This window comes from Gasterosteus aculeatus, chromosome 17, assembly GCF_964276395.1.
Source record: "Gasterosteus aculeatus chromosome 17, fGasAcu3.hap1.1, whole genome shotgun sequence".
NCBI classification, from domain to species: Eukaryota; Metazoa; Chordata; class Actinopteri; order Perciformes; family Gasterosteidae; genus Gasterosteus; species Gasterosteus aculeatus.
Genome location: NC_135705.1, coordinates 14,944,151 through 14,968,772, shown reverse-complemented (window position 1 = coordinate 14,968,772; position 24,622 = coordinate 14,944,151). Strand labels below are relative to the sequence as shown.

Below are 24,622 nucleotides of genomic sequence, written 5' to 3'. Positions count from 1 at the left end.
GCAAATAACACGGCTTCTGTCAGAGATGTGATTTGAGAAACAAATTGGATTTGCCTGCAGTCTTCGACCGGTGTGACATCAGTGTGCACGTAAAGTCAGCTCTATAAAAAAAAACATCAGAATCAAATGCTTTAGAATAATTTATTAGGATTTTAAAGTTGAAATTATCAGAAAAATAAAACAAGGGAAAAAAAGAAAAGCAGTGTTGTAAAGCTTGGCAGGGGACAGCCCAAATCTTAAACTTGACCAGAGCTCATGTAGAGCGACGAGCTCCGTTCAAAGCATTGGCCTCCTTACAGTAACACAATAAAAACATCATTAAAATCAATATACAAGGGGAACAAGATCTCAAAACAGAAAAATATAGTTTCTTTTTTTTTCTGAAAATAAGTCTTAATGCCGCAGAATTATCCACACGTCGTCTGCTTTTACCAATAATAGTACTATTTTCATTTGTAAGGTAAAAAATAACTTATTGCTTTATTGTAAGGTAAAAAGTTACAGTGTTGGTGTCCAGCAGTAGTTTTATGCCGTGTCCCGGGTCGGTCTGACAGAGGAACACCTGGCTGGATCAGGAAGTGTTCTGCTGTGCTGAACATCAAACAGGCTTGCAGCAAGAAGGCTGAACAAACAGCCCGCTTGTGTTTGCAAAGGTTGAATTAGTTCCAACTTCTTTTTCACTTCTCCTGCCAGCCCGGTCAGTCTGTACTGAGCTCCTGAATCAGAGCCGACTGGGAGCGAGACCCTGTTCCATTTCTGGTTCACCGACCAAACCCCCCCCTCTGTCCACCGCTACGGGGAGCAGCAACTGCACATAAACAAGAACATTTTGGTTGCAGGAGTGCACTAATTTATTAGGCCGTACTGTGGAATGGGAGGGAGACGAGGGAGAGGAGCAGAAGAGCCTCAATGGAACAGGGTGATCTTCTTTTCTTTTTTTCAGTACCAAAAAGTATTGGCAATCAAAATGCTCCTTCATTGCCAAAAGTAGTTCCATATTACACCTTGATGTATGCGCACAAACACTCACTCACACACCCAGACGCAATCACATGCACCTTCAACAGCGATAAGAGGACAGAACAGGATGGTGATGTTTTCTACAGTTGCTTCTCTGAGAATGTCCTTCATTTGTTTTCACGGCGGAGAACACCGCATACAGGAATAATACAAAAAAAAAAAGAAGAAAACAATAAAAACACAAACATTAACAAGTGAATCGCGCAAAAATATATATATCAGTATTTTCAAAAAAGAGGAAGTCAAGTCAAACCCCACCCCATGAACCCCGGACTCCTCCTCCTGTGACGCTTCGGTAGTCCGTCATCTTAATCTGAAGTAGTTTGTGAAGATGCAAGAAATCTGTCTCCTTGTGATCAAATTACGAAAGACAAAGTTGCTTTTTCTGTAGAAGTAAAGCAAACAAAGTGATGATTTTGTGACAAAACTGTACGCATGTGCCAGACAAACTCCTGGAAGTTTCATTTCTCGCCATCGGTCGCTGAGCGCTGGAGCTGACTGGCCAACAGCGTTCACACACCACCGTACGCGTGCTGATAGAAGGAGTGAGATGACCACGCGTAGTAGCAGATGCCAGCCAATCAAATAGCTGTTAACCCTTTCAAACCAACCAATGACATGCGAGCTGGTTCGGTAAACAACCCCCCCCCCCCCCCCCCCCCCATCCCTAGTCTATTTACAATATCTTACAGGAAGACATAAAAACATTGCTTTAAAACCAATTACAGAATAAAATACCTTACAGATTATTATTATTTTGTCAATATTAATAACAATATTACAAAGGTTTTGTTTTTAAAGACTACCAAAATATACATTTCAGTTTTTATCCATGTTTTCGCGATGCTAGAGTTAAAAAGAGGACTGTTGAATTTTGTTCTTCCTTTGTTAAAAATGGTTTTCAGACAAACACCCATGTCGCACAGTTTCTTCTTTCTGTTCACATCAGTAACGGCTGATTTCATGAGGAGACGACATATCACATTGAAATAAAATAATAATAATAATTAAAAAGAAACTTACAATGGTCCTCTGCTGCTTTTGGTCTGCAGAGATTTTTTTTGTTTTCTTTTCTCAGCTTCAAAAGAAAATAATGGATAACCAAGGAGGGGGGGTGTCTAGTTATAACACTACATGAGGACGAAAGAGGAGAAACGTGGGGACGTTATGTTGAAGTGAGATTAGTACGGCGAAACAGTTTCAAAAAGATATTCAGTCGGTGGGCCACAGTGAGCCAGTAAAGCCTGTGGCTGGCCAATCGGGTTGTGCCATCGGAGGGCAGCCAGCATTTTGATTGGCTCGTCAGCAGAAGAGAGGCCCCTCCCAGCTCCAGTGCCCTGAGTCTTCTCAGTGGTAGCCATTAGTGAACGCAGTAGCAATCAGCGGGCCCTGGGGATACACGGACAACAGCGGGTAGACTTTCTATTAGATTTATGAATAATGCGTGCGCCCATGCATATACTGGTGTGTGTGCGTGCGCTTTGGCGGGGCGTATGACTTACCCCTAGACCGTGACCAAACCCTGAGCTGGGGGCGGGGCTAGCGGCGCTGATGTAGCTGTTGACTCCTGAGTCCTGATTGGCTGCAGCATACAGTTCAGCCATTGGTCCAGGGCTGCTGGTGCCCAGGAAACCAGCTGTGCGTGAAGGGGTGGAGCCTGAGAGATGGAGGAGACAAGTCAGGCTTCAGCACTGGAGGGCTTCACACAGACACACACACACGCACACACACACGCACACACACGCACGTCTATAAATACTTTTTAATTTGTCCAAGCACAACCATGAACACACATTCTACCGAAGGCAAGCATATGCATAAGTACACAATTTCTTTGTCTCAGCACACAGAAGTACCTCTAACTACTGCGGCTGCAGCGGCTGCTGCCATTGGTCCATAAGCAGTCAGGGGAATGGCTGAGGGTGACAAACAAACCAAATTACTGCATTGTCATTGTGGAAGGCTCTCGCGTCACATCGGGAGTCACGACCTACAGCTGAGTCTCGGTTGACTTGACATCTGTGCAAATATCTGTCATCCGATTTAAACCCAGCTGGTGGAGAGCATTGCGTATCAAAACCATAACATCAGATCAAATCTGACTTCACGTGTTTTGAATAAGGAACTAAATAAAGATCATGATAACAACAGAGAGGATGACAACTCGAATACAAGTCAGAGCCACCAGATGGCGCTGTGAGCACTAGACGCAGGGCCAGTCATAGAACATCATGGAGGCTTAAAGCAGCTCCCAAACTCAATTAGGAGAAACTGTGAAGAGGACTTAAAGGCAGGAAACGCCTGTTTACAGTCAAATTGATCATTTTATTTAAATCCAATTGAATTTGATTTGAATTGAATTCATTAAAAATAACATGCATTTAAGTATGTTTTGGAATTTGGATTTGAACATCAGAAGATACACAGAAAAAAATATTCTCAACATTCTTAATGATCATTTGTAGAATCACATGCACAGGAAGTATTTCTTGTTTTTTTTGTCCCCCTCGGTTAAACGGTCCACTGATCTAGTGAACAACCAGGCGATGAAGGTCAGTTTACATAGAAATAAACAAATAGTAGTGACATTTAAGTAATATCCTTATTCACATTCATTGAACTTTTCTTTGCTAAATAGCTTGTCTTTTTTTTGTTAAGGAGACACTGACCTGCCAGCTCAGCGGGGTGTGATGATGTCAGGAGGGGGGTCCTCTCTAAATGGAACTCTGGAAACAAAGGAGGCGCTCTGTGAATACGGTAACCACGCGCCGGAGAGGCTGCAGAGCCACGCACACATTTACCCACAGCACAACGCTACCGTGGACGCACAAGCACAGAAAGTTTAAGATCTCCTGTGAGGACGGGCACAAATGTACGAGCTAAAAAAGAGGGGTTTGCGAACGTAAATCAAATAAGCACGAGAATAGGGGAAAACAGATGTGTATGCTTGACAAGCACTTGAGAACTGAATCAACTGCAGATGGACTTAAAAGTGACTTCTCTGTCTGTTAGGAGACATATAAAGTGCAAGAAATGATAGATACATGGACTTACCTGGGAATTGATAAGTGTAACCAGGAGCGATTCCAGAGTAACTGCGGCTAGTGTACGTAGTAGTCTGGAAACCTGGGTAACCTGCCGGAAATAAAAAAGAATCATCTGTTTAGTAAACTTGGCTGAATAAAGAGTCATAAAAAAAACTAGATGACTCTTCTGCTTATTAACAGACAAATTAGGAACCTTTTAGAATAAAGTATGGAATTGTTTTCCCTCAAAAGCCGGGCTACTAGTAATGGGATCTTCATCATGAATCTGTGCAGCCTTCTGTGTGTTCATCACAGTTCATTAATCAGCATTAATTATTAAAAAATGCATTTCCTTCTGCTACAGTGAAGGCGATGATGTCTTCCCTTTTCCCCCCCGTAAGAACGAACCAAACCCCACGAGTGAACAATGCGTTTCTGAGGCGGTGGGCGCTGCGATGCTCGTCCAGTAGAGGGAGCCACACGACCAACAGTGACGCACCAATGATGCCACGCGGATGCTTTCAAACCATATTTCCCTCCATGTGTGTAGAGCTCGGTCGCCCTTCAGTCTGTGACCTCTAAATTTCTACATCATAGATTTGTAGCGCTGGAATTGGTGGAACTCGGATTCTCACATCAACACAATTAAGGCGCCAATCGTAGTTCTAGCCAACTGGATTTTCTGTGTCAAAGAACACAACATTTAAGGAGCCATAGAGGACATTTTTAACGTGGCATGAGGTTTGTTTTGTTATAAAGCATGACAATTAGAAAGCAGAAAGCTGTTCTAGATTAAATTCGGCCTCCAAAGGTTTCTGTTAGAGCCTAAAAACAGACATATTTTGACAAAATAGGAACCGTTTGGAACCAAAATGGTTCCCATAGATAACCACACACCGCATTCATTTCAACACTTAAATATATAACCAATCGTGACATTACATGACAGCATATTTTATACAAAATAGTCCACCACATTAATATTTGTGTTGCGCTGAACATCCACTGTTCAGCAATTGAACCTTTCACGACAATTTATTACTATCAGCCATTTGTTTATCTGATTCTCACCCAGCATCCCAATGCCCAGCATGAAGGCATCCATCCCATAGGGCATCACTCTGGAGCGGCCTCTGGCTGAACCTGTCGGCGTCATCACTTCCTTGGGCTGGGCTTTCTTACACTCCACCTAAGTATAAGGGGAACCGGCGTCCATTAACACGTCCAGTAAAAAGAACTGAGACAGACAACAGGCCAATTATATCGTAATGGTCAACACTCGACAGGCACCAGAGGTGTGTTCAATAGTGGACTTTTAGTTCTTCAGGCTGAGATAATGTGTGGCTGCGGACATGCGTACCATTTTGTTGTTGATCTCATGGAAGTGGATCTCACACACTTTCTCCACTACGTCTTCGTTCTCAAAGGTCACGAAGCCGAAGCCTGGAAGACACACAAACACACTCGTTGTTAAATAATGTAAAAACACAGAATTCTCTTTGTGAACAAAGCAGATCACAAAAAGCAAAAAGACACGGCAGCATCCTCCGGGCGGCCTGTCGATCGAGTGGAGGAGCTGGAATGGGGCGCGGTTCACCGAGAAATTAGCCCAGATTCACCTTCTACAATTAGCCCACTCAGTTTGTCTCACTCCAGTTTACTCTTTCCCTTCAGCCGTCTCATTAAGTCACATGTAGCCACACTGACCCTGCGTTGCGGCCCCCCCGGCGGGCGCCTCACCGTTGCGAGAGAATACCTCACATTCTTTTGTCTTTCACTTGAGGGGAGAAATCTGCATTTTGCTTCCTCTTTTTGTCAAAGTTCACGCGGAGACTCTTATCGCGCTGTTTCCACTTTCATTAATGAGGACACGTTCGTAGGTGTCCTCACCGAGTGTGTCGACACATATTAACATAGTGTGTGTGTGTGTGTGTGTGTGTGTGTACACATGCGAGCGCGAGTAACGTCGTAGCTGCGCATCACACGTACCTCTGTGTCTGTTGGTTGTTTTGTCAAACATAAGCATGGCGTCATCGACCTGTGAGAAGGGAGCGAAGAATAGATGAGCTTCGACACATTAACACACACACACACACACACACCATTACCCAGCATGGGGTGCCATTGTCCCTCTTTAACACTGGCATGGGGAAAAACAGATGGAGAGGGTGGAGCGGGAGGGGGTGACAGGTGACAAAGGAGCAAGGAAAGAAGAAAGAATGAGAGAGAGAGAGTGTGTGGGGGGGGCAATGAGGGGGAGGGGGGGCGTGTAAGAATTAAATGAAATACAATCTATCAAGGTGAAAAAGAAGTGAGGGTTTCCCTCTGTTCTCTCACACTGTCCCCCGCGCTCTCCCCTCTTTTCCCCCTTTCATTCGCTCACCCTTGCTGTCTTTCTTTCCCTCTCGACAAACTTTACTATTCCCATGGAGACCCTGTAAAGAATTTCAATTAGAAGCCCCCCCCTTCCCGTCGCAAACTAATTTCAATGAATAGAATGGAGGGAGAGGAGAGAGAAAAAAGAGGGAGAGACAGCATGTAACCGAGGGGGATAAAACGGGACACTGATGAATCGTAGCAGGTGAAGTTTTGATGGAGGATAAATGAACATTTCGGATCAGAGAAAAACCAGAACAAAGTGAACTAGTGTCTTTGTCAACACGCTGTCCTTTCATTCTTCCTTTTCCCTCCACTTTCCTTTCTGCACTCACTCCGCCGCCTATTCATATTCCTCCTCCTCCTCCCCCCCTTTCAACCTCTCTCCTCCCTCCCTCACTTGTCCTTCACTGGCAGGAAAGTTAGCAGCTTCTGCTGAGCAGCGACAGACAGAGAGGAAGAAGGAAGCCGAGGCCTCGGATCGCTGTGTGTTCGGTTTATTTGTGCCGAAAAGGGAACAAAAAAGGATTGTAAGAACCCTCCCTGAAACCGGCTCCTCAGATCTTCCTCCATCGCGCCGTTGCTACACGGCTATTTCCACACGGCAGCCGGCACTGAAACTCAAACTAGCGTAACATGAGCGGTGGAAGCCTCTGGACCTGCAGGCCACCTGACGTGTGAAAGGCCTCCGCGTCTTTCCCGTGGAGGTTACGCCGCTGTGGGGGAAGGACTTCGAAATCTTTGTTAAACGCCGAATACGGAGAGAATCACGGCGGCTCCTACAACCTCCCTGACCCTTTAAACTCTCCTCCTGGTCGACATATAGCATGGACACACACACACATACAGCCCCCCCCTCCCTCCGCTCTCTGTCCTTCATTCAGTCCTCCCCCCTGCCTCCCCCCTCCTCTCCTGCCTTCCCCCCTTCCGGTCGTCCAAACTCAATGACACAGCAGAGAGCCAGAGAACAGGACAGTAAGTAGACAGCTGCAAGCCAACATGTTATCATAAGAGTGGAGTTACACCCCCCCCCCTCCATTAGCATTAGCATTAGCATTAACAGCATCTATGTGGGAAGAGATGCACGACGGTCAGCGCTGGCCGTCCGAGGAGCTTATGAGGCGCGTCTTTAGCGTGGAGACAACGCGCTGCGCGGACTCGTGCTAATGCGGCTCGTCGCATTGTCTCCCGTCGGAGCGGAGCGCCGTTTGCTGATTTGAAAGAAGAAGAAGAAAAAAAAAACACATTCGGGGTCACGTGCGCAAGCTTATTGCCGTGGTCGCACGCACCGGCCCCTTGCCCTTGCCAGAACTAATAAGAAGACGATCTCCGATGTCCACTGCCCGGGGCGCTGTAAGACGATCTGATTGGACAGCCGCGGGGGTCTGAGATTGGCTCAGAAGCGGCTCAATCACTAACCAGTCAGCATGCACGCAGAGAGGGGAAGAGAAGTTAAGGTCATATTCTCATGAGGTTCTGACATCCTCAGATGTGCCGAAACACGAGGGTCAGCCGTGATCACACGCGGCGTTCCGAGGGAAGCGTTCAGCATTTCCAGGTTTTAGCGAAGCGTGCAGCTATTGTCTGGAGAACAAGCGTCTGCTGACAAGTTCATTACACTTTCTGCGGGATTATGAAAGGTGGCATTCACATTTTTTTTCCTCCCCCCCCCCCCCTTCTGTCTCCTCACATCTCCCTCTTTCATTCTCCCCTCTCTCTCCCTCACTCCAGCCATCGCTCTCTAAACAGGCCAGCAGACAAAGTGTTCAGTCAAGCCTCCTAATCGCCAGCTCACATGGGTGAGTGGAGTCCCAACTTTTCCCGTCTGCCCCGTCCATGCTGCATTTTTCATCTTTTATCCTTCCTTTGCTTGCTGCTCTGACCTGTTCCCTCACTCCATTTCAGAAGAGGGACTTTGATGGTAGCTCGTCGCGTAGGGTACTTCCAGCAAAGCGGTGCGGAGAGGCAGGAGAGGAAGAACGAGAGCAGGGATTTCCTTTAAGTTACGCATAATTGACCGTACGACCAAAATACCTGAAATGCTAATCATCAAATGATCCAACCCTGATTACCAGTTTGAAAAACCCTTTCTCAGATCCACACGGGCGTTTTCAACTCTCTATTAGGAGATTTCAAGTCCTCGCGTTAACGGCAACGTCTACGTCTCCTCGATTCGGTCCAAAACACCTGAACTGTGCGGTGCGCAGCCTTTCCAGTCCGGTCTAATGAAGTTTGCGTAGGTGTGCCTTCGGAACTGGACTCGAAAAAATAAGCCACAGCATGCATCAAAGAGTTGCGGGCGAATGCATAGTGCATTCTGTGTTTTCCTCTGCGAGGCGGTGCTACAGTATGAAAATAAACAGTACGCCGCGTCCTGCTCCATCCTAACCTGCGCCTTGTAGCCAGGCTCAGATAATAAACAAGAAATACCTCCCGCTCAGCAGGAATGCACTGTGGGATTGCCGCTATCCGTGATACAGCTTTGGTCTCACGTGTCCAAACAGTCCAAATGTTCCCTCATCCTGCAGAGGGAGTGTTGTCTTAGATACGAGTGTCTGTGATCACCGGGGAGAACCGATTCGGCACAGAGCTGCCATTTTACAAAACACAAGTCAGGCAACATGTCACAGCATGCCCCTTAAAGCGCGATGGTCACGCACACAAACGCACATCTACGGGATCCAAAATACGCAAATTTGAACTAGCACCTAAAATATGGTAATAGCCCAAACATGAGTCAAAGGCCAACTGAGAGAAAAACACACCCAGACACGAAGCAGAAGGCGGCTTCGTGCTGTTCATTTCTTCCAATCCATTAGGCCTACGATCTGAAGCGATGCTCATTTTCAGACTCCAGTCCTCCTGCTCAGCCCAGCCGCGGAAGTGGCCGCTCAACGCTTGTGAGGACTGGATCACTGGCCGCCGGCCTCGCAGTCAGTGCAAATGAATGCAAGCTTGCCTCCCGTCGCAGCCCGAGCGAAGCGGCTGTAACACTTCCATGCACGCACACACCCTTCTTTCCATTCATGCAAATGGGCACTTCTTACACACTTGTTTTTTTTTTTTTTAAAGGAAACAAAAAAAAAAATCTGGATTAGAGTGGGACAATGGCCCGAAAGCAGGTCACCACGGCAACGAGCAGAGAGGGACTGGAACAGGGTGTGTGTGTGTGTGTGTGGGATGGGAGGGGAGTTGGTGTCTTGGGTGGAGATTGTGGGTATGGTGGTGGGGTTTGGGGGGGGGGGGGGTTACAAGAGCAGCTGTTGCATTTGATTAGTTGATGCTGAAGAGCCTTAACTTGACTCAAAAACACACTCTCGAACCTCCCAAAGTGTAGTAAGATAAAAAAAAGTAACCCAGCGTCTCATGAATGATGGACACTTTGATTTATTTATGGCCCATCAGATTGGTGTTTTCCCCTTTTCCTCCCCACTATCTCAACATTCCTGCTTCTCTCTGCCCTTCAACCCTTCCAACCCCCCCTCCAACCTCCCTCCGTCTCTACGGGGGGTTGCTTCTTCCCTATGAGCCCCCCGCCGTCTCCCGCTTCTCTTCCCCTCCTCTCGCCTCCCTCTCCCCGGCCACTCATCTGTCTCCACAGCATGTTTGCCTTTCACCAAATTTCATTCAAAGGAGCTGAGCAGGACAAATGAAGAACCCCGAAAGCAAGAAGTGATTGTAAAAGAGCAGCAGAGCCGACAAAAGAGATGAACCAACAAACTGACTAATACTGTAGCTGGCAGAGAAGATCATCGATGACCAAAGAGCATTTTATTTGCTTTGTTCTAGTCGTTTAGTCCTTTATTCCTCTCTTTCAGTTCTCTCCAATCCCCCAAGATCTTGGCTGTTTTTTCTCTGACATTAGACCTCTCTTGCACTTTTGTTTTGCGCCTCAATCAAATGAAAAGGGGAGAAAGAGTTGAATAAAAAGAGCAAAACAAGCTTTTCAAAAGCAGAGAGATATCAAAGGAATAAAGCCAACAGATGAGTTTAATCTATCAACGGTCCACAGCCCATTAGAGCGCTGATTCCCAAACAGGGCAACACTACTTGTACCCCAGGGGGCACTTCTGCTGTTTCCAGTCCGGAGGTGAAGATTCTGGAGCAGCTCATTTGAGGAAATAGATTTTTTGATTTTGATAGAAAGAAAAACTGATAACAGATTGAGTCGGTTTTACCGCTTTAGCGCCACTATCAGTTTGTAACTCTAAACATTTAACGTGAGCCAGAAGTGCCGAATTAATGGTTGAAAATGTAATAAACAGCTGATCTAATTAAATTGATTGAAGGAGCTAAAAGTAGCTCAATGGTTGAAGTATTGAACACATTTCATTTTATGAAAAACAAATGTTGATTGTAACATTATCACGACCGCTTTAATATCATTACAATTATTTACTATGGTTTTAGAATTATCCAAATTGTTAAAACACTCAATGTTGAGGATGTTAGGGGTCTGTTGATGAAAAGGGTGCTTTTAGTTCTGACAACAAAAAAAAAGTCCTCGAGGCAGGAGCTCATCACAGTGGGATGGATTTGTGTATCTATTACCTTTCCAAACTGGTCGAAGTAGTGCTTCACATCTTCGATGGTGGTATTGACTGACAGTCCTCCGACAAAGATCTTCTTTGTCCTGGTCACCAGCTAGAAACGCAGAAGAGGGAGAAGGCTTCCTTTACCACTAATCACTTTAGGCCGCAGCTAGATGCCTGCAATAAAAGAGACTTTGTGTTTGTGGGAGTTTATCTAATCTCAGAAGTTTCTAAAAGCTCTTTGGCGCGTTCAACTTAATTCACTTCAGTTTTAGGTCTGTCACATGTGAGGCTTTTACTCTCGAGACATTCGTCTCGGCATTCATTTATGTCTGCGCCAGTGTGTGCGTGTAAGATGTTGGCTGCTGCTGGTTGGGGGATGGGTGAGGTCGGGGCACGGGGTCACGGGGTCAGGCTGGACAAGTGGATTGCCGCTCATCTCTGGTCCCTTGCCTGACTCTAATCCCAGCCAAGAGGGATGAGCGGTGACACGCGACATCCTGACTACTCGTCCTCGCCCACTCACCTTAGGCTGAGCCCGGCGGGGAAACGCCACCTTCGGGTCGATCTGTAGGGGAGAGAGGAGTTAACGTGAGCTGCAGTGAAACATTTGGTTTTATTTTTTTAAATGACCTCCCGCTGGGGAGTAGATGTGACAGGTAGCACTCGCTCATGACAGATTTCGGGGGACGTTGTTGACACATGTTGGGAGGGGCACATAATATAATAATGTCATAATAATTGCAACATTTTTACATGAATTTACAGAATTTTATTTAAAAAAATAATTACATTGTTACTAAAGCGAAGAAAGGAAATATTTTATATTTTGTAGATAGTACGTAGCAATATGCATTATATATTTTAAATATTTCTTTAGTTTAGTTATTTCATTACTTCTGTTTGGGACTGTTTGGGAGTAATGTGTCTTTCAAACAATCAGTTCTGAAATCGTATCTGCAAAATTATTTATTTGAGTCAGATGCATTTTTGAGCATTTATGGAGGGCACAAACACAACAAATATTGCTGGTGTAAAAGCGTTAAGCAAACATTTGTTCCTGTCTCATCTGAGACCCCCGTTTGAACGCATCCCCCCCAGCTTGAGTTTATTTGAGCGAAGACTCTCGCGGCTCCGGATATGTTGTCCAGTAGCCGATCATGTACATCTCACTTTTGGGCACCAATGAATTATCGCTCTGTTTACTAACTAGAATGACTTACGGAGCCTCTAAGTCTGAGCCCATCTGACGGCCGACGTGTCCAGAAATAGAACGTATGCTAATCCGCTAGCATGTATAGTAGACCCTTGTTTATGCAAGCGCCGAAAAATCTAAACAAAGAGGCGCGGCGAACAAAATACACACAGCGAGACGTGAATACGTACATTCTCTAAATTGTGTGCTGAGACACAACTAAATGCATCGTCGCCACAAGCCAGACAGAGCATTTCATATTCTGAATACGTTTTATATATATATTTTTTTTTTTGGTAAATCTCACGAATCTAGACAGCCTCTATTTTGGATTAGCCACTTTTGACTGTATCCACATTTCTCCCAAGTGGAATGTCCTCGCTGTGGTCAAGGTTACAGATAAAATTAGAAGCAAATGAGTTTTGAATGAGCTGGCCTTTAATAATGCTAAATATGCAAAGCCCGGCCTGGCATTTTACATTTGTGAGGAATCTTGTGGTATTCTCACTCAAGCCAACGGGAGGGATGATTTCAGGTCACAGGACCTTGTGGTGTATTATGGTCTTAGAGTTCCATCTTTGTTCTGATAATTGGATGTGTGAAGTGAGAGCCCTAGTGTCTCACACAACCGCTATCAGAGGTATTGAATTGATATTGGCAACTAAAAGGGAGCCTATCAAAAGGCCAGAAATAAGTACTCCTAACGTGAACAATGCACACAATACGGGGGGGGGGATGTTCATTCAATATTCAAACGATACTTTCATCTCTTTCCTGCAATGATTCCCTGCTTTTGATGACAAATCTACAGACAAAAATATCCCACGAGGACCTTAAGTACCTCCGATTTAACACTGCTTTGAGAGCACGGCTCTGTGTAACTAAGATGCAGCTGCAGCGTCCTTGGGAGGGATTGCAGAAGGTCTTTGCACCTTGAAGTGGGCCACAAAGACGAGAGGAGTGGTGTCACCTCCAGCTGGTCCGAGCACAAAGACAACGGTGACAAGGACACGCAAAGCCACTGGCGACTATCGGCAACAGCAGTGCAACAACCGAGCGCCCTCACAAACAATGACGACAGCGCATTTCCAAATGTAGCGTGCGTACTCTATCATTACCCCCCATACGGTGACCTTATCGCAAAGGAAACAAATACAAATGCAAGTGCAGTGCACCTGTACGCCTGAAAGAAAATCCTGCACATGTATTTCATGTGCAAAAACACCCCAAGCGATAATAACCAGAGGAGTAGCTGCAGTGACCCGACAGGATAACAGCAGAAGACTAGAGACGAACGTTCCTCGTGACGATTCAATATTGTGTTCACATGTTGTCCTGTAAATGCATTTTTTTTAACCCCCCCCCCGACTGAACCGTCTGTAAAGTGGGAGGGAATCGCAGCTGCTGAGAGGTGCCTTTAACTGCTTTAACAAACTAGCGGGCAGGTGCAGCCCTGAGGCCATAATGTGGCAGAGACGCAGACTATGAGCTGACGATGACATCAGGCACAGACCAACTCCCTTATTCGACACAGTACAGTACAGAGTATATGCAAGAAATCATTTTTTTTATCACAACTGCACGTTGTGATTTTGATACTCAGTCTTTGAGAGAGATATTTCTTCTTTAATTCTGCTTGGGAACAGATATGTTTATGGGTTAGGCGTTCGAGATCAGTAATGTTGATTATATATCTATTTTTAAATACATGTGTTCTTTAAGCTTGATTGGAAAACCGTTGTTTACGGCTTATTCAGTAAATGAAACACCGGACGTAACGAGAAACGTCATCACGTTAATGCAACAATCTTGTTAATGCAATGAGAACGGACACATTAAAAATATCAAATCCACGCTGCAAGCGGTGGAGAAAAATGTCTCGTCATATGTATAATCATATTTTCCACCCACATTTCACATGTTGTCACAACAACGTCATTTCAAAGCTTTTAAATCGTCAAGAGCTCTTACAAAAAAACATCCTGAAAATCAGAAGGTTACCAACTAGACTAGGTTAGGCCTAATGCAATATCTGCAGTAGTGCTGCTACGGCTACAGTCATGCCATGCTGTTAACAAATCATTCCACTTCAGCGAAAAAATATATCTACTCATTTCTAAATCTGGCTGCACTCAAAGCATCTATCAGACTGGCTGATTAGCCTTAAAGAAGACAGAAAGGCCACAAAGCAAAAAGTTTGCAACACTCAGAAATAACTCTTCGGAGGTTTGACACTTGAGAAGCGGCTCTGCGATGTAACAGTCCCGATCAGCCGTGGTGAAAACGTACCCGCTCGTCAATGGTGTTTAAACATTTGTAGGAGGACGACGTTGCTCTTCCCGGACTGACAACGAAGAGTTATGACTGAGTGTTCTGGAAATGGTCTGACTAACATCCTGCTTGGTGACATCCAACCTGCGCTCCATCTAAAGTAGCAAAGTGACGGCAGAGCCTACGATATGATTTTAGTGGTTTAGCTTTTTAAGACTAGACTCATCTACGACCAATAGTCACCTCGTGTGGCCCGCCACGTCCACCAGTGTTACAAACTGGAAAACAAAAAAAAATAAAAAAGTGGGCGTCAAAATCAATGGGTAGATAAACAGGGGAGAGAGAGAGAGAGAGAGGGAGAGAGGGAGAGGGAGAGGGAGGTGAGTGGAGCACGGGGAGAGAAAGAGAAGGCATTCATTTGGAAAACAGAGTGAGCCCATGAGAAAGTGGGCCTGTCCAGTGTGGCGGTGCAGCAGGGCCGTCCCAGCAGGCCGCCCCTCTGATTTCATTAATTAACAGGACAAAGAGCACAAAACAGATGGGGCCCGTAGAGGAACTGGGGCTCCCCTGCTACCCCCACAGGCACAAACACACACTCACACACACACATAATCTAGCATAAACATAAACACAACAACATGTACAGAAAGTGACGCATATATGTAATTAAATAAGCACAGGCACTAATCCCCCCCCCCCCCCCTCCACAGACAACAAGTGTACTGCCGTCCCACCCGTCACATATATTCAGTCACGTCTGGGCTCTGACACGTAGGCCAGCACACCCTTGCAGCAAAATGGCAAACACGCACAAAAAAAGCACCACGGGCCCCATTATGGCGATGTAATCAATATAAACTAAACAAAAAACGCTATAAAAGGAAGAGGAGACAAAAGCAGTTGGCTCGTCAATGCATGCAGGCGGGGTGAGAGAGAGAGAGAGAGACCCGGTCCGGGCTCAGGCCAGTAAGGTCAACCTGCACAGCTGAACAACGGCACTGTAATTAGTTAATGAAGCTCACTAATGAGGAGCCCCCCCCGCTCCAAAACTCAACCCCACCCCTGTGACCTTGGTGGGGTGCCTCGTCAGGCCATGCGTGGTGGCGGGGTGGGTTTGTGCACACGCAGCATGGGAGGGAGAACCCTCGATCCTCCTTCTGAGCCCGTCCCGCCGTTATCACCGGATCTGAGGCCGTGCACGGGCCTCGGACACCCAATCCAGTTTGTGTCCCTCAATCGGATTAGTTCCTTTTCAGATCTATACTAATTACAGCACGGGAAGCTGGGCCTCCCTCGCTCTGCCTCTCTCCATCCCCCCATCCCCAGTTTGCTCCACGTCAGCAGTACCAGCTAATCTCCAGGCAGGACGAGGAGCCGGTGCGGGCATCTCGACTCCCCACTAAGCATGTGTTCGACTGGGCCGTGCTAACATATGCTGTTACAGTGCACAGGACATGGAAGGAAGCAGCTATACCAGCACCCCCGCGCCCCCCCCACCCCGCCCACATGCACATTCACTGTCGGCTTTGTGTCAAAATGACGATGAAAGTTTGGACCAAGTAAACGTGGCAATGTTACTGTTATTTAGTTAAACAAAAGCAAACGGAAAGGAAATCATTTTTTGTATGTTGTTTATTTTTCTAATTCCCTTCTCTAAAAATAGCTTTTTCTTTCATTTAATATTTTAGGGTTTGTTTTGGCCACATCCCTTTAAATAAAACAATTCGACAAATGACAACGCGGAATCAAGAGCTGTCTGATATTTGAATATCATAAGAACAAAAATGTGCACAAAACCAAGTCGCATTTTCCTCACATTTCCTGTCACAAAACCGCTGAGCGCTGCTTTTGGGTTCATCTGAAGACTCTCAACTCGCAACTACACTCACACCAAAAAAAGAACATGCCGAAATCTAAAATCGCCCCCCTTTGTCCACCGTAGCGAACGAGAAGCCAGTGCGTTTCAGAGAACGTCTGCCCCGTCCTTTCTTCTTCCCCGAGAAAAACAAACACCAGTTGTGTCCTTCTTCTCTGTCCAGAGAAATACGTCAGCACGCCGCTGCCCTGAGGCCGGACATCTAACCTCCAAACCGAAACAACAGCCGCGCTCTAAAAACAATAGACAGCCCCCCATTCGTAGCATTCAAATTGTTCGCCCCACAGGTATTGAAAGTAACCATTATGTTCAATCGCTGCTGGAGCCTTCCAGCGGGGGGATTTTACAATATTGGACGTAACAGGACTGTAAATGTTTAATACCACTTAACCAAGGCATGAACCTTGGCTCCGGGTAATGTTGTTTCCTTCTCACCTCTGTGTCCCTACACAGCCCCACGTCGCTCTGTCACCTTCATTCACTTTACTCGTCTCCCTCCTTTCCTGCTTCGGGCCCCGTAGTGTCTTCTCCCGCGAAACCAAAGGCTCCGGAAAAAATAAAAAGACTGGGGGGGGGGATCCGAGCATCGGACATTCTTCCTCGTTCCGGGGAGGAATGTCCTTCTCACATCTCCTGCTGATCAAACAATAGCTATCTGCTCTAACTACGGAGGGAGGCGGGAAAGGGCCCAGGTGTGAGCCAGACACAAAGTGCATGGAAATAAATAAATGTCGAAACAATAATTAAACTGGGACAGGTGTTGGAAATGTTACAGAGAGGTTGACACTGATCCCATAAAGCTGCGCTTGTTATTAAAAAATATTCGCCTCCGAATTTGACCCGCGGTTGACTCTAAGCTTTGATGAAAAATACTATTGCAAGACTTTATTCATAATTATTCTTAAGGAAGCAAAGCCGGGCCGAGTCGTTGAGGAATACGCTGTCTTGCCGCTGGGTTGTGATTTTTCACGTATTCTCGTAGAATTAGGCTATATGCAATAAAAAAAGGGGGGAAGTAGCATTATTATTGTTCTAGCTTTTGATTTCGAAAATGGAACGACAAAATGGCAACCTATTTAAAACGCCTGGTTGGGTAAATGTTACCACGGTGTGCGCTTCCCCCACAGGCTGCTGCCACGACAACCTGAGCAACCAAAGCTGCATTTCAGTGATTAACATTATCCTTATTATTGTTTAGTCGTATGCTGTATTTTGGTTTATAACAGGGAAACTCATAAGCCACCAGCGCCCTGCCAACTGGAGGTTCACAAAACACACAGCCGTGATCCGGCTCCGGCTTTTCTTTTATACCTGGGTTTAATAGGTAATTTGACTCACTGAGTAACAGTGAGTTGCTCAGAACTCGCTCCAAAGCTTACTGGAGAAGAAAAAAAAAGGTTATTTTGTAATCAACCTCACAGTAACTGTGCAGAAAGGTCCAATTTCACATTTGAAAACCTCTCGAGCACACGGATAACGTCCCCATCACGCACAAACAAGCTAAGCGTTTCTGTTGAAACAACATTAAAGGAGTGTGTGTGTGTGTCACAGCTCTGCTGGCCCAACCGAGCAAAGTGTCTTAAGTTAATGCAAAATAGCTCAGAAGTTGTTATGGAGACATAAATCCCATCAGGCTGTGCAGTCACTGCTCTGTCTCCTGTGGCTAGCGTCACCCCCGGCAACAGGCTTGCTCCAACAACTAACCGACTCTACCTCTCTCCATCCCTGGGCTCCGATGCCTCTCTGTGCCACCGATTTTCACTCTCAAATGATCCTGATGTGTGTGTGTGTGTGTGTGTGTGTGTGTGAGACCGCGTGGTTAGGAGGAGGCCACAAACCGACACGCCCAGCCGCCATTTCTGCAACGAAACTCCGAGATTGAGACAGCAAAATTCACACCTTCATAGATGTTTATACCTTAATAAGCAGCTTTGACTCCAACGTCCTCGTAGTCCTACTCTCCCCCACGTAGCCGAACACAAGCAACCATGGGACCTTTATCTTTGTTTTAATTTACCCACATTTGTGTGGGACATCACCGAGAATCCCCCTCCTGATCAACTTAAGACTCATTTGAACCTAACAGACTTCCTCCTGACTCCTTTTTTATGCCCCAACTGTTTCCTTCCCTCAAAGTTTTTCTTTCTGCCACTAAAAAAAACTGGCTGATATTTTCTATGAGAAAAAAAAAAAAAGTGAGCTCTCTGCACAAACGCTGTACGGGGGTTTAGCAGGGGCTCCTACCCCATTCAGGTCCCCCAGGTAACCATGGCAATGAAGACCAAGAAAGAACGCTTTCATGTTGGCGCCCTGAACCGGGATTTGTAGAGGGAAATGAGCAGAGGGGGGGGGGTGCTCAACTTTACAAGCCATACGGTGGGAGGCAAAGCGCACCGAGGGGGGACACACAACACGGATTTGCTAAAGTTTACCCTCAGCATCCAGCTCTTCAAAAAAAAAATGAAGAACTCACCGTTTTGGAATCCAGCTCGTGTCTGTTTTGCGCCAAAACCTTCTCCACGCCGGCCTGCTCCGCGTACGTTACAAACCCGAAGCCCCTGCGGAGGAGAGGACGTAAGCAAACGCAACTCTTAAAACCAGCCAGAATGCAAACTCGCAACATCACAACCCCCTCCCCACCGCCCCCCCCCAAAAAAAGGAGAAGGAGGAAAAAAAGCATGTGGAAGAGGCATGAGGCGCGCAGCGATAGGACGGCAGCGCGCACACGCCTCCTTCTTACCTCGACCGCTTGGTAACGGGATCCCGCATCACCATGCACTCCTTCACCTCGCCGAATTTACAGAAGTACTCCTTCAAGCCCTCTGCGGAGACAGCAAGGGGCTGGTTACATAAATGCAGAAAACCGATGTGACTTTTTTTTATTTCAGGCCCCGATGATGTGCTGGCAGTGGCTGCACAGAGACAATAGGGACGGAGGACCACGTTGTGTTTGTGCCCCCCCCCCCCCCCCCCCCCCTCCTGGTCCTAAGAGACTGTACACCCAACAGAATAATAGCCCATTAAGGCCCCGCGGACCACAAACAAAGCTGCACTTGGTGACGATCGCTTGTTTTTGTTTTGTTTCTGTTCTGTGTGCGCGTGTGTGTGTGACGGGGGTAAAAAAAAAAAGAACTGTGTTCGCGCATCAAGCGCGCGCCTGTGCCGGTCTTAAAAACGAATGAATGGATTCAGCGACACGGTGCAGGCGACGAGGACGGTCCGAAGTTCTGCCCGAGCGGCGAACCGTCGACCGCCTCCACCCGCGATGCCCTTCCGAGGACGCGCGGAGGCAGACGCGCGTTCACGTGGAATCCACGCCGCGGTCCCCATTTGGATGTGGAAGTGTTAAAAGCGGAGCTCGCGCTCAACTTCGGGAAGCATCTCGCGGGGTGACGCGCGTGCGTGCGGCGAACAGCGGGCGCTCGTTCACACTTGTTAAAGTAGCGTGCGGGACAGCTCACCTTGTGTCGTCTGCCAACTCAGACCCCCGATGAACATTTTGCTGAATGAGAGAAACACAAGCGGTAAGTCACAGGTAAATAACACGCGGTCTTTAGGGTACAACACATTCGGCATGGGGAGGGAGGAGGGTGTGTGTGTGTAATATAGCATGAATAAAGTAAGAAGAAAGCATCGGCCATGTTGCGAAGTCACCAATCGGCCAGTCGCGCCGTTATAATCCCCTAGAGGAGGGGAAAAAAGGGAAAACGAGAGGATTTTTTTTCTCTCCCCCCCAGATGATGGGGGAGAAGTTGCAATGTGGCCTTCTGGCGGAAAGACCGAGACAAATAAACAAACAAGAATGGTGGAGGGGGGGCAGGCGGAAAGCAGCGGCGCGTCTGTGTCTCCTTCGCTGAGTGGATCCATCCCACACACACACACACACACACACACGCGGCGTGCTCGTCTTTTGTCTCGGCGCGGCTCCCGCACAGAACTCCGCTAAAGTCCAAGGTGAACTCGGAATCGTCGGCCGAGGGGGGCGCGCGGAAAGGCGGGCGCGGGCTGTTACCAGGGGTCGTGGGGGGAGTTGTCGGAGGACAGGCTGCTCTGGCTCCCTTCCGTCTCCATTCCGCTCTCCGCTGCTGTATTCCCGCACTGTGAGGCGAGGAGAGGCAGTGAAGCTCCGCTGCTGTGCTGCTCCAGACTCAGGGGCGGGCAAGCCGAGAGGGGACGAGCGGGGAGGGAGGGAGGGAGGGAGGGGGGGAGGGGGGCTAAAAGGAGGAGGGGTGAGCGAGGAAGCACACAAATACACCACACACATATGCGTGCGCGCAAGGAGATAAGCCCCGCCTCTACCTCGTTTTCCCGTAGCCTACCCGGGGCCTAGGACCTCCCCCTCCCTCCTGCACGTTGCCTGCCTTTATTCATGCTGCCAGTGGCGCTCTCTCTCTCTCTCTCTCTCTCTCTCTCTCTCTCTCTCTCTCTCTCTCTCTCTCTCTCTCTCGCTCTGTCTGTCTCTCTATCTGTCTCCCCCCCGCCTCTCTCTCTCTGTAGTGTTTCCCCTCCGTCCTCGTCATTGCGCGCTCACAACAGCACGGTTCGTTAAACGCGTCTCAGATGCACCGCAGCTTTTCGCTATTTTAACATCGCAATGCAAACAGAAGAATAAATATTTAGAAACCAATTAGAATACATAAATACTATAACGCTGTATGTTTCCATGCAAGGTGCGTTTCTAATTATAGACGTATGCGTTGTCAGTCATTTGTTGGCCTTTCTTGATAGTTGTATAGTATTGCTGATGGAAAATGATGTCTCCCCATGGTACCAGGTTAGGTCTCTGGTGAAATAAGGCATCTGTGATCAGGGACTTCACCATGTTATATAAAACAGGATATGGAAGTCATTCTTCTAGTTTCAGATTGCAAAGAGGACAACAACATGATTCTATGATGTGATCTCATACAGTGTAATGTGATCATCCTTTATGGCATCATATGTGATGTAATGTGATCATTATATACGGGATACAATCATATGATATTGTCACACGTTCTGTGAGTTGTGATGCCAGATTATGTGATATTATATGATGTAATGTGCTGTGATCCTATGTGATGTGTTCCGCTAAGCTTTAATTTAATGTGATCTAATACGGTGTCATCTGATATGACATGAATCTGGACCTGGTGTTACGTCATAGTATATGACAGTATGTGTGTTCATTAACTTACCTTATTTTTATATCATCAACATTAACCCCACATACCCGAAGCATTTCAAAACCCGATGCAGCCGCCTTCTTATATTTCCTCCTCATCCATCAATCGTCTTTTCCCAGTCCAACCCTCACACAACCCTCGGCCCACCTGTTCCTGCTGCCGAGCTCTTATCCTAATCCATTGCATCCAAAACAGCTGTGATCACCACTCTCCATCCTTCGTCCAATCACAGTTCAACCCTCATCTGAACCGGTCCTCCTCTCTTTCCAACGGGATCTCCAAAACCTGTTCGTAAAAATGTATACGAAAATCTTGAACATACAAATTCGTAACAATACATACGAACTGGCGGTGGTTAACCACGCCCCTTGAGTGAACAACATGGCGGACCATGTCGGATTCTTGAGTGAACGTCTCTCCGCCATGTTGGATTTTTTGATGGGGGTTAGGTTTAGTATTGTATTCTTACAATTTAACATTGATTTCTCGTTAAAAATCATAACACGTTTATTTTACATCGTTAGACTTCACAAAGTGTGTTTACGGGGCGCAGGCCCCCGTTCACTTTGAATAGGGTGACGTCATCAGTTGCAGTCCGTATTTATTTAGTATGTAGAACTACGAATTTGTATGTTCAAGATTTTCGTATACATTTTTACGAACAGGTTTTGGAGATCAGGCTGCTCTTTCAGCCCACGTGACGGGCCGTCCCAACCAGCTAAGTGGTAGATTAGCAGTGTTACCTCTAAGTCAGCCTCTCTTTTGGCCAGGCCAAGCCCGGTCAGCTGAGCAGTTTGTCACATGCCTCAGCTACTCCAGTAAAAGTGAAACAAGTGCTAACATAGTTATGTGAAATGCACTTGCCTTAACTCGTCAGATGGTGACCTTGACACCCAGCGGAGCAAAATCAAGCAGCACCAACCAAATTCTCTTGATGGGATCATCACCGAGGAAATGTACCAAGCAAAGATTTAGTTTTCTGTGGTTTGTGCAGGATAGAGACTTGACTTAAACACCTGCTTGTGTGTGTTAGGAGTGAGACTGAATCACACCCAGAAGGGACTTTACGTTTTTGGTAATAACGAGTTAACATTCCGTGCACCACATGATGATCCGTGCATGTGCTGGTTCTGTGCAGGATGTGTGTGTGTGTGTGTTCGGCGGTGGGGGAAGTCAGTGAGGGGAGGCGTATCAGTGGGAGGGTGCGACTGTGGCCTGGTGGACCATGGCAAGAGAACAGTATGTAGGACAAGGCCCTGCACTTGCTAACCTATCCTGGCGAGAGCTATGGTTGGGCGTGCTGAACTTCTGCATGCATGATCAATGGCACTGAATAAAAAGGAGAGGAGGAATACGGTAGCGTGGGGGAGGGGAGCGATTTGAAAAGATACGGGCAGAGTAAAGCAAAAACACTCTTGATAATTAGATAATGCATTTATTTGAAAGTGAACATTCATCTATGTATATTTAACAAGTACAGAGGACGGTGAAAAAACTACTGTACGTCCAGCCTTTAAGCAACTTTGGCTGACTTTTTCCATTTGGGCATAATATTTTTTATTTTTTATTATTTATTTGGTAAAGAATGCACTGAAGCAGTGGTTCTCAAACTGTGGGGCGTGACCCTCTGTAGATTGTTTTACTTTTTTTCTTTTTTTTTAATTATTATTTGATTTCTAATCCTTTATTGATCCCACATGGGGAAATGATTCGCTGCATTTTACCCATCCTTAGTAATTAAGGAGCAGTGTGCTGCTTTGAAGCACTGGGGCTTCAGTGTCTTGCTCAAGGACACTGAAACATGCAAACTATGGAGAGAACACGGATCGAACCGCACTGTAAAACGTCACACAAATTTGCATTGTTCAAACAAAGTGATTGCACATTTTATTTGTTTTTGTCTGATGGAGCAAACTGGTTTACATGAAAGTGACTTAAATTTTCTTTATTCCATTATTAATAAAAGCACACAGGGAGTCACAATATGTCGTTATGTCAATAAAAATTCAGCATGGACTATTTTGTTACATTTTCGTTGGGGCCCAAACATTTTTATTCCTCCAAAATGGGGCCCGACAGAAAAAGTTTGAGAACCACTTTTCTAAGGCGAAATGTACGAATGTGATAGAGGCTTTTGCTGCGCTCACTTTGCACTCTTTACTCCTTCCTCTCTTGTCTCCCTCCCTCTGTCCTGTTGTCACTCTTCCACCCTAAAACACTGCGATAGTTTGTCCAACCCAAGTCTTGACCGCTTTTGTTTCCTTGACCACCGATGACCCACAGTGGGAACACATTGTCTGTGGGCGACCTCTGACCATCCAGGGCCTGGGACCTGCTCCCCACCACCCTCGAGGCCATTTGAAAGAGAGTTGAGTAGAGCATCTCGGAAGAAAAGAGTTCGAAAGGCAGCTTTTGACCATTGAAAAAGCGAGAAGCATGCAGCTGTAAGCCGCTGTAAGCTTTGCAGCAGTTTTGAGAACGAAAAGCCATCATTTGCATGTCATGCAAAATATGAACAAGCAACAAGTAGCTCCAGGAAGACTGCTCCCTATAAATGCAGATAATGAAAAGGGATCCACATGGAATGTTTGTTAAAGGATCTAGACAAACCAAGCAAGAAGACAAAAAAAGGGGCTTTTAAAACGGAAGCACTCCATTTGCTGTGGGTGTTTTTTCCACCTGGCAGGTGGCGAGCCAAAGAAATCATTACATGAGAGAGGAGAAGGGAGGAAACAGGCACACACCTGTGGCTGCGCCAGGAGCCTCACTTCCGTTCCCCCTGATCACAATCCCTCCACCCCCCAGGGAAAGGTGTGGCAAAGGGAGAGAGACAAAGGGAGGAGAGAAAGGGAGAGGAAGGAAGAGATTGTGGGGGAGATTTACAGGTCCCTCCAACAGTTGACTGAAGGTTGCCTTAACCTTTTATTAATCGTATGTGCACACAAAAACAAACTGGACTGGCGGTGCTGGAAGGAAGGCTTCCAGAGGCGGCTGTGGGCTTCCTGCGAGAACAAACAGACCACAACCTATTTACCCTGATGACACAGGACTATTTATGTGTGTGGACTGCGTGAGTGCAAGATCTACACTGTAACGCCAGACAGACGGTTGGGCTGATAAACGCAGGGAAACGCACACACACGCGCACACGCATAGATGTG

At 46.6% G+C, this 24,622-nt stretch overlaps 1 protein-coding gene across 2 annotated transcripts; it reads right to left on the bottom strand.

Annotated features, from left to right (window-relative positions):
• Nucleotides 1-127: 127 nt before the first annotated feature.
• LOC120835846 (RNA-binding protein Musashi homolog 1) lies at nt 128-20,638 on the bottom strand. Of its 2 annotated transcripts, none has more exons than XM_040205124.2 (14): nt 20,309-20,638; nt 19,758-19,798; nt 19,037-19,118; nt 18,770-18,854; nt 11,481-11,522; nt 10,974-11,066; nt 6,036-6,084; nt 5,407-5,489; nt 5,118-5,235; nt 4,075-4,155; nt 3,690-3,746; nt 2,877-2,936; nt 2,523-2,677; nt 128-2,409 (listed from the first exon to the last, which is right to left on the bottom strand). In XM_040205124.2, the coding sequence occupies exons 1-14, from the start codon at nt 20,365-20,367 to the stop codon at nt 2,368-2,370; spliced, it is 1,047 nt and encodes a 348-aa protein (XP_040061058.1). In that variant the 5' UTR covers nt 20,368-20,638; the 3' UTR covers nt 128-2,367. The 2 variants fall into 2 exon arrangements, with proteins under 2 accessions (XP_040061058.1, XP_040061057.1); XM_040205123.2 differs by having other exon boundaries at nt 128-2,442; nt 20,309-20,637.
• Between the last annotated feature and the right edge of the window lie 3,984 nt (nt 20,639-24,622).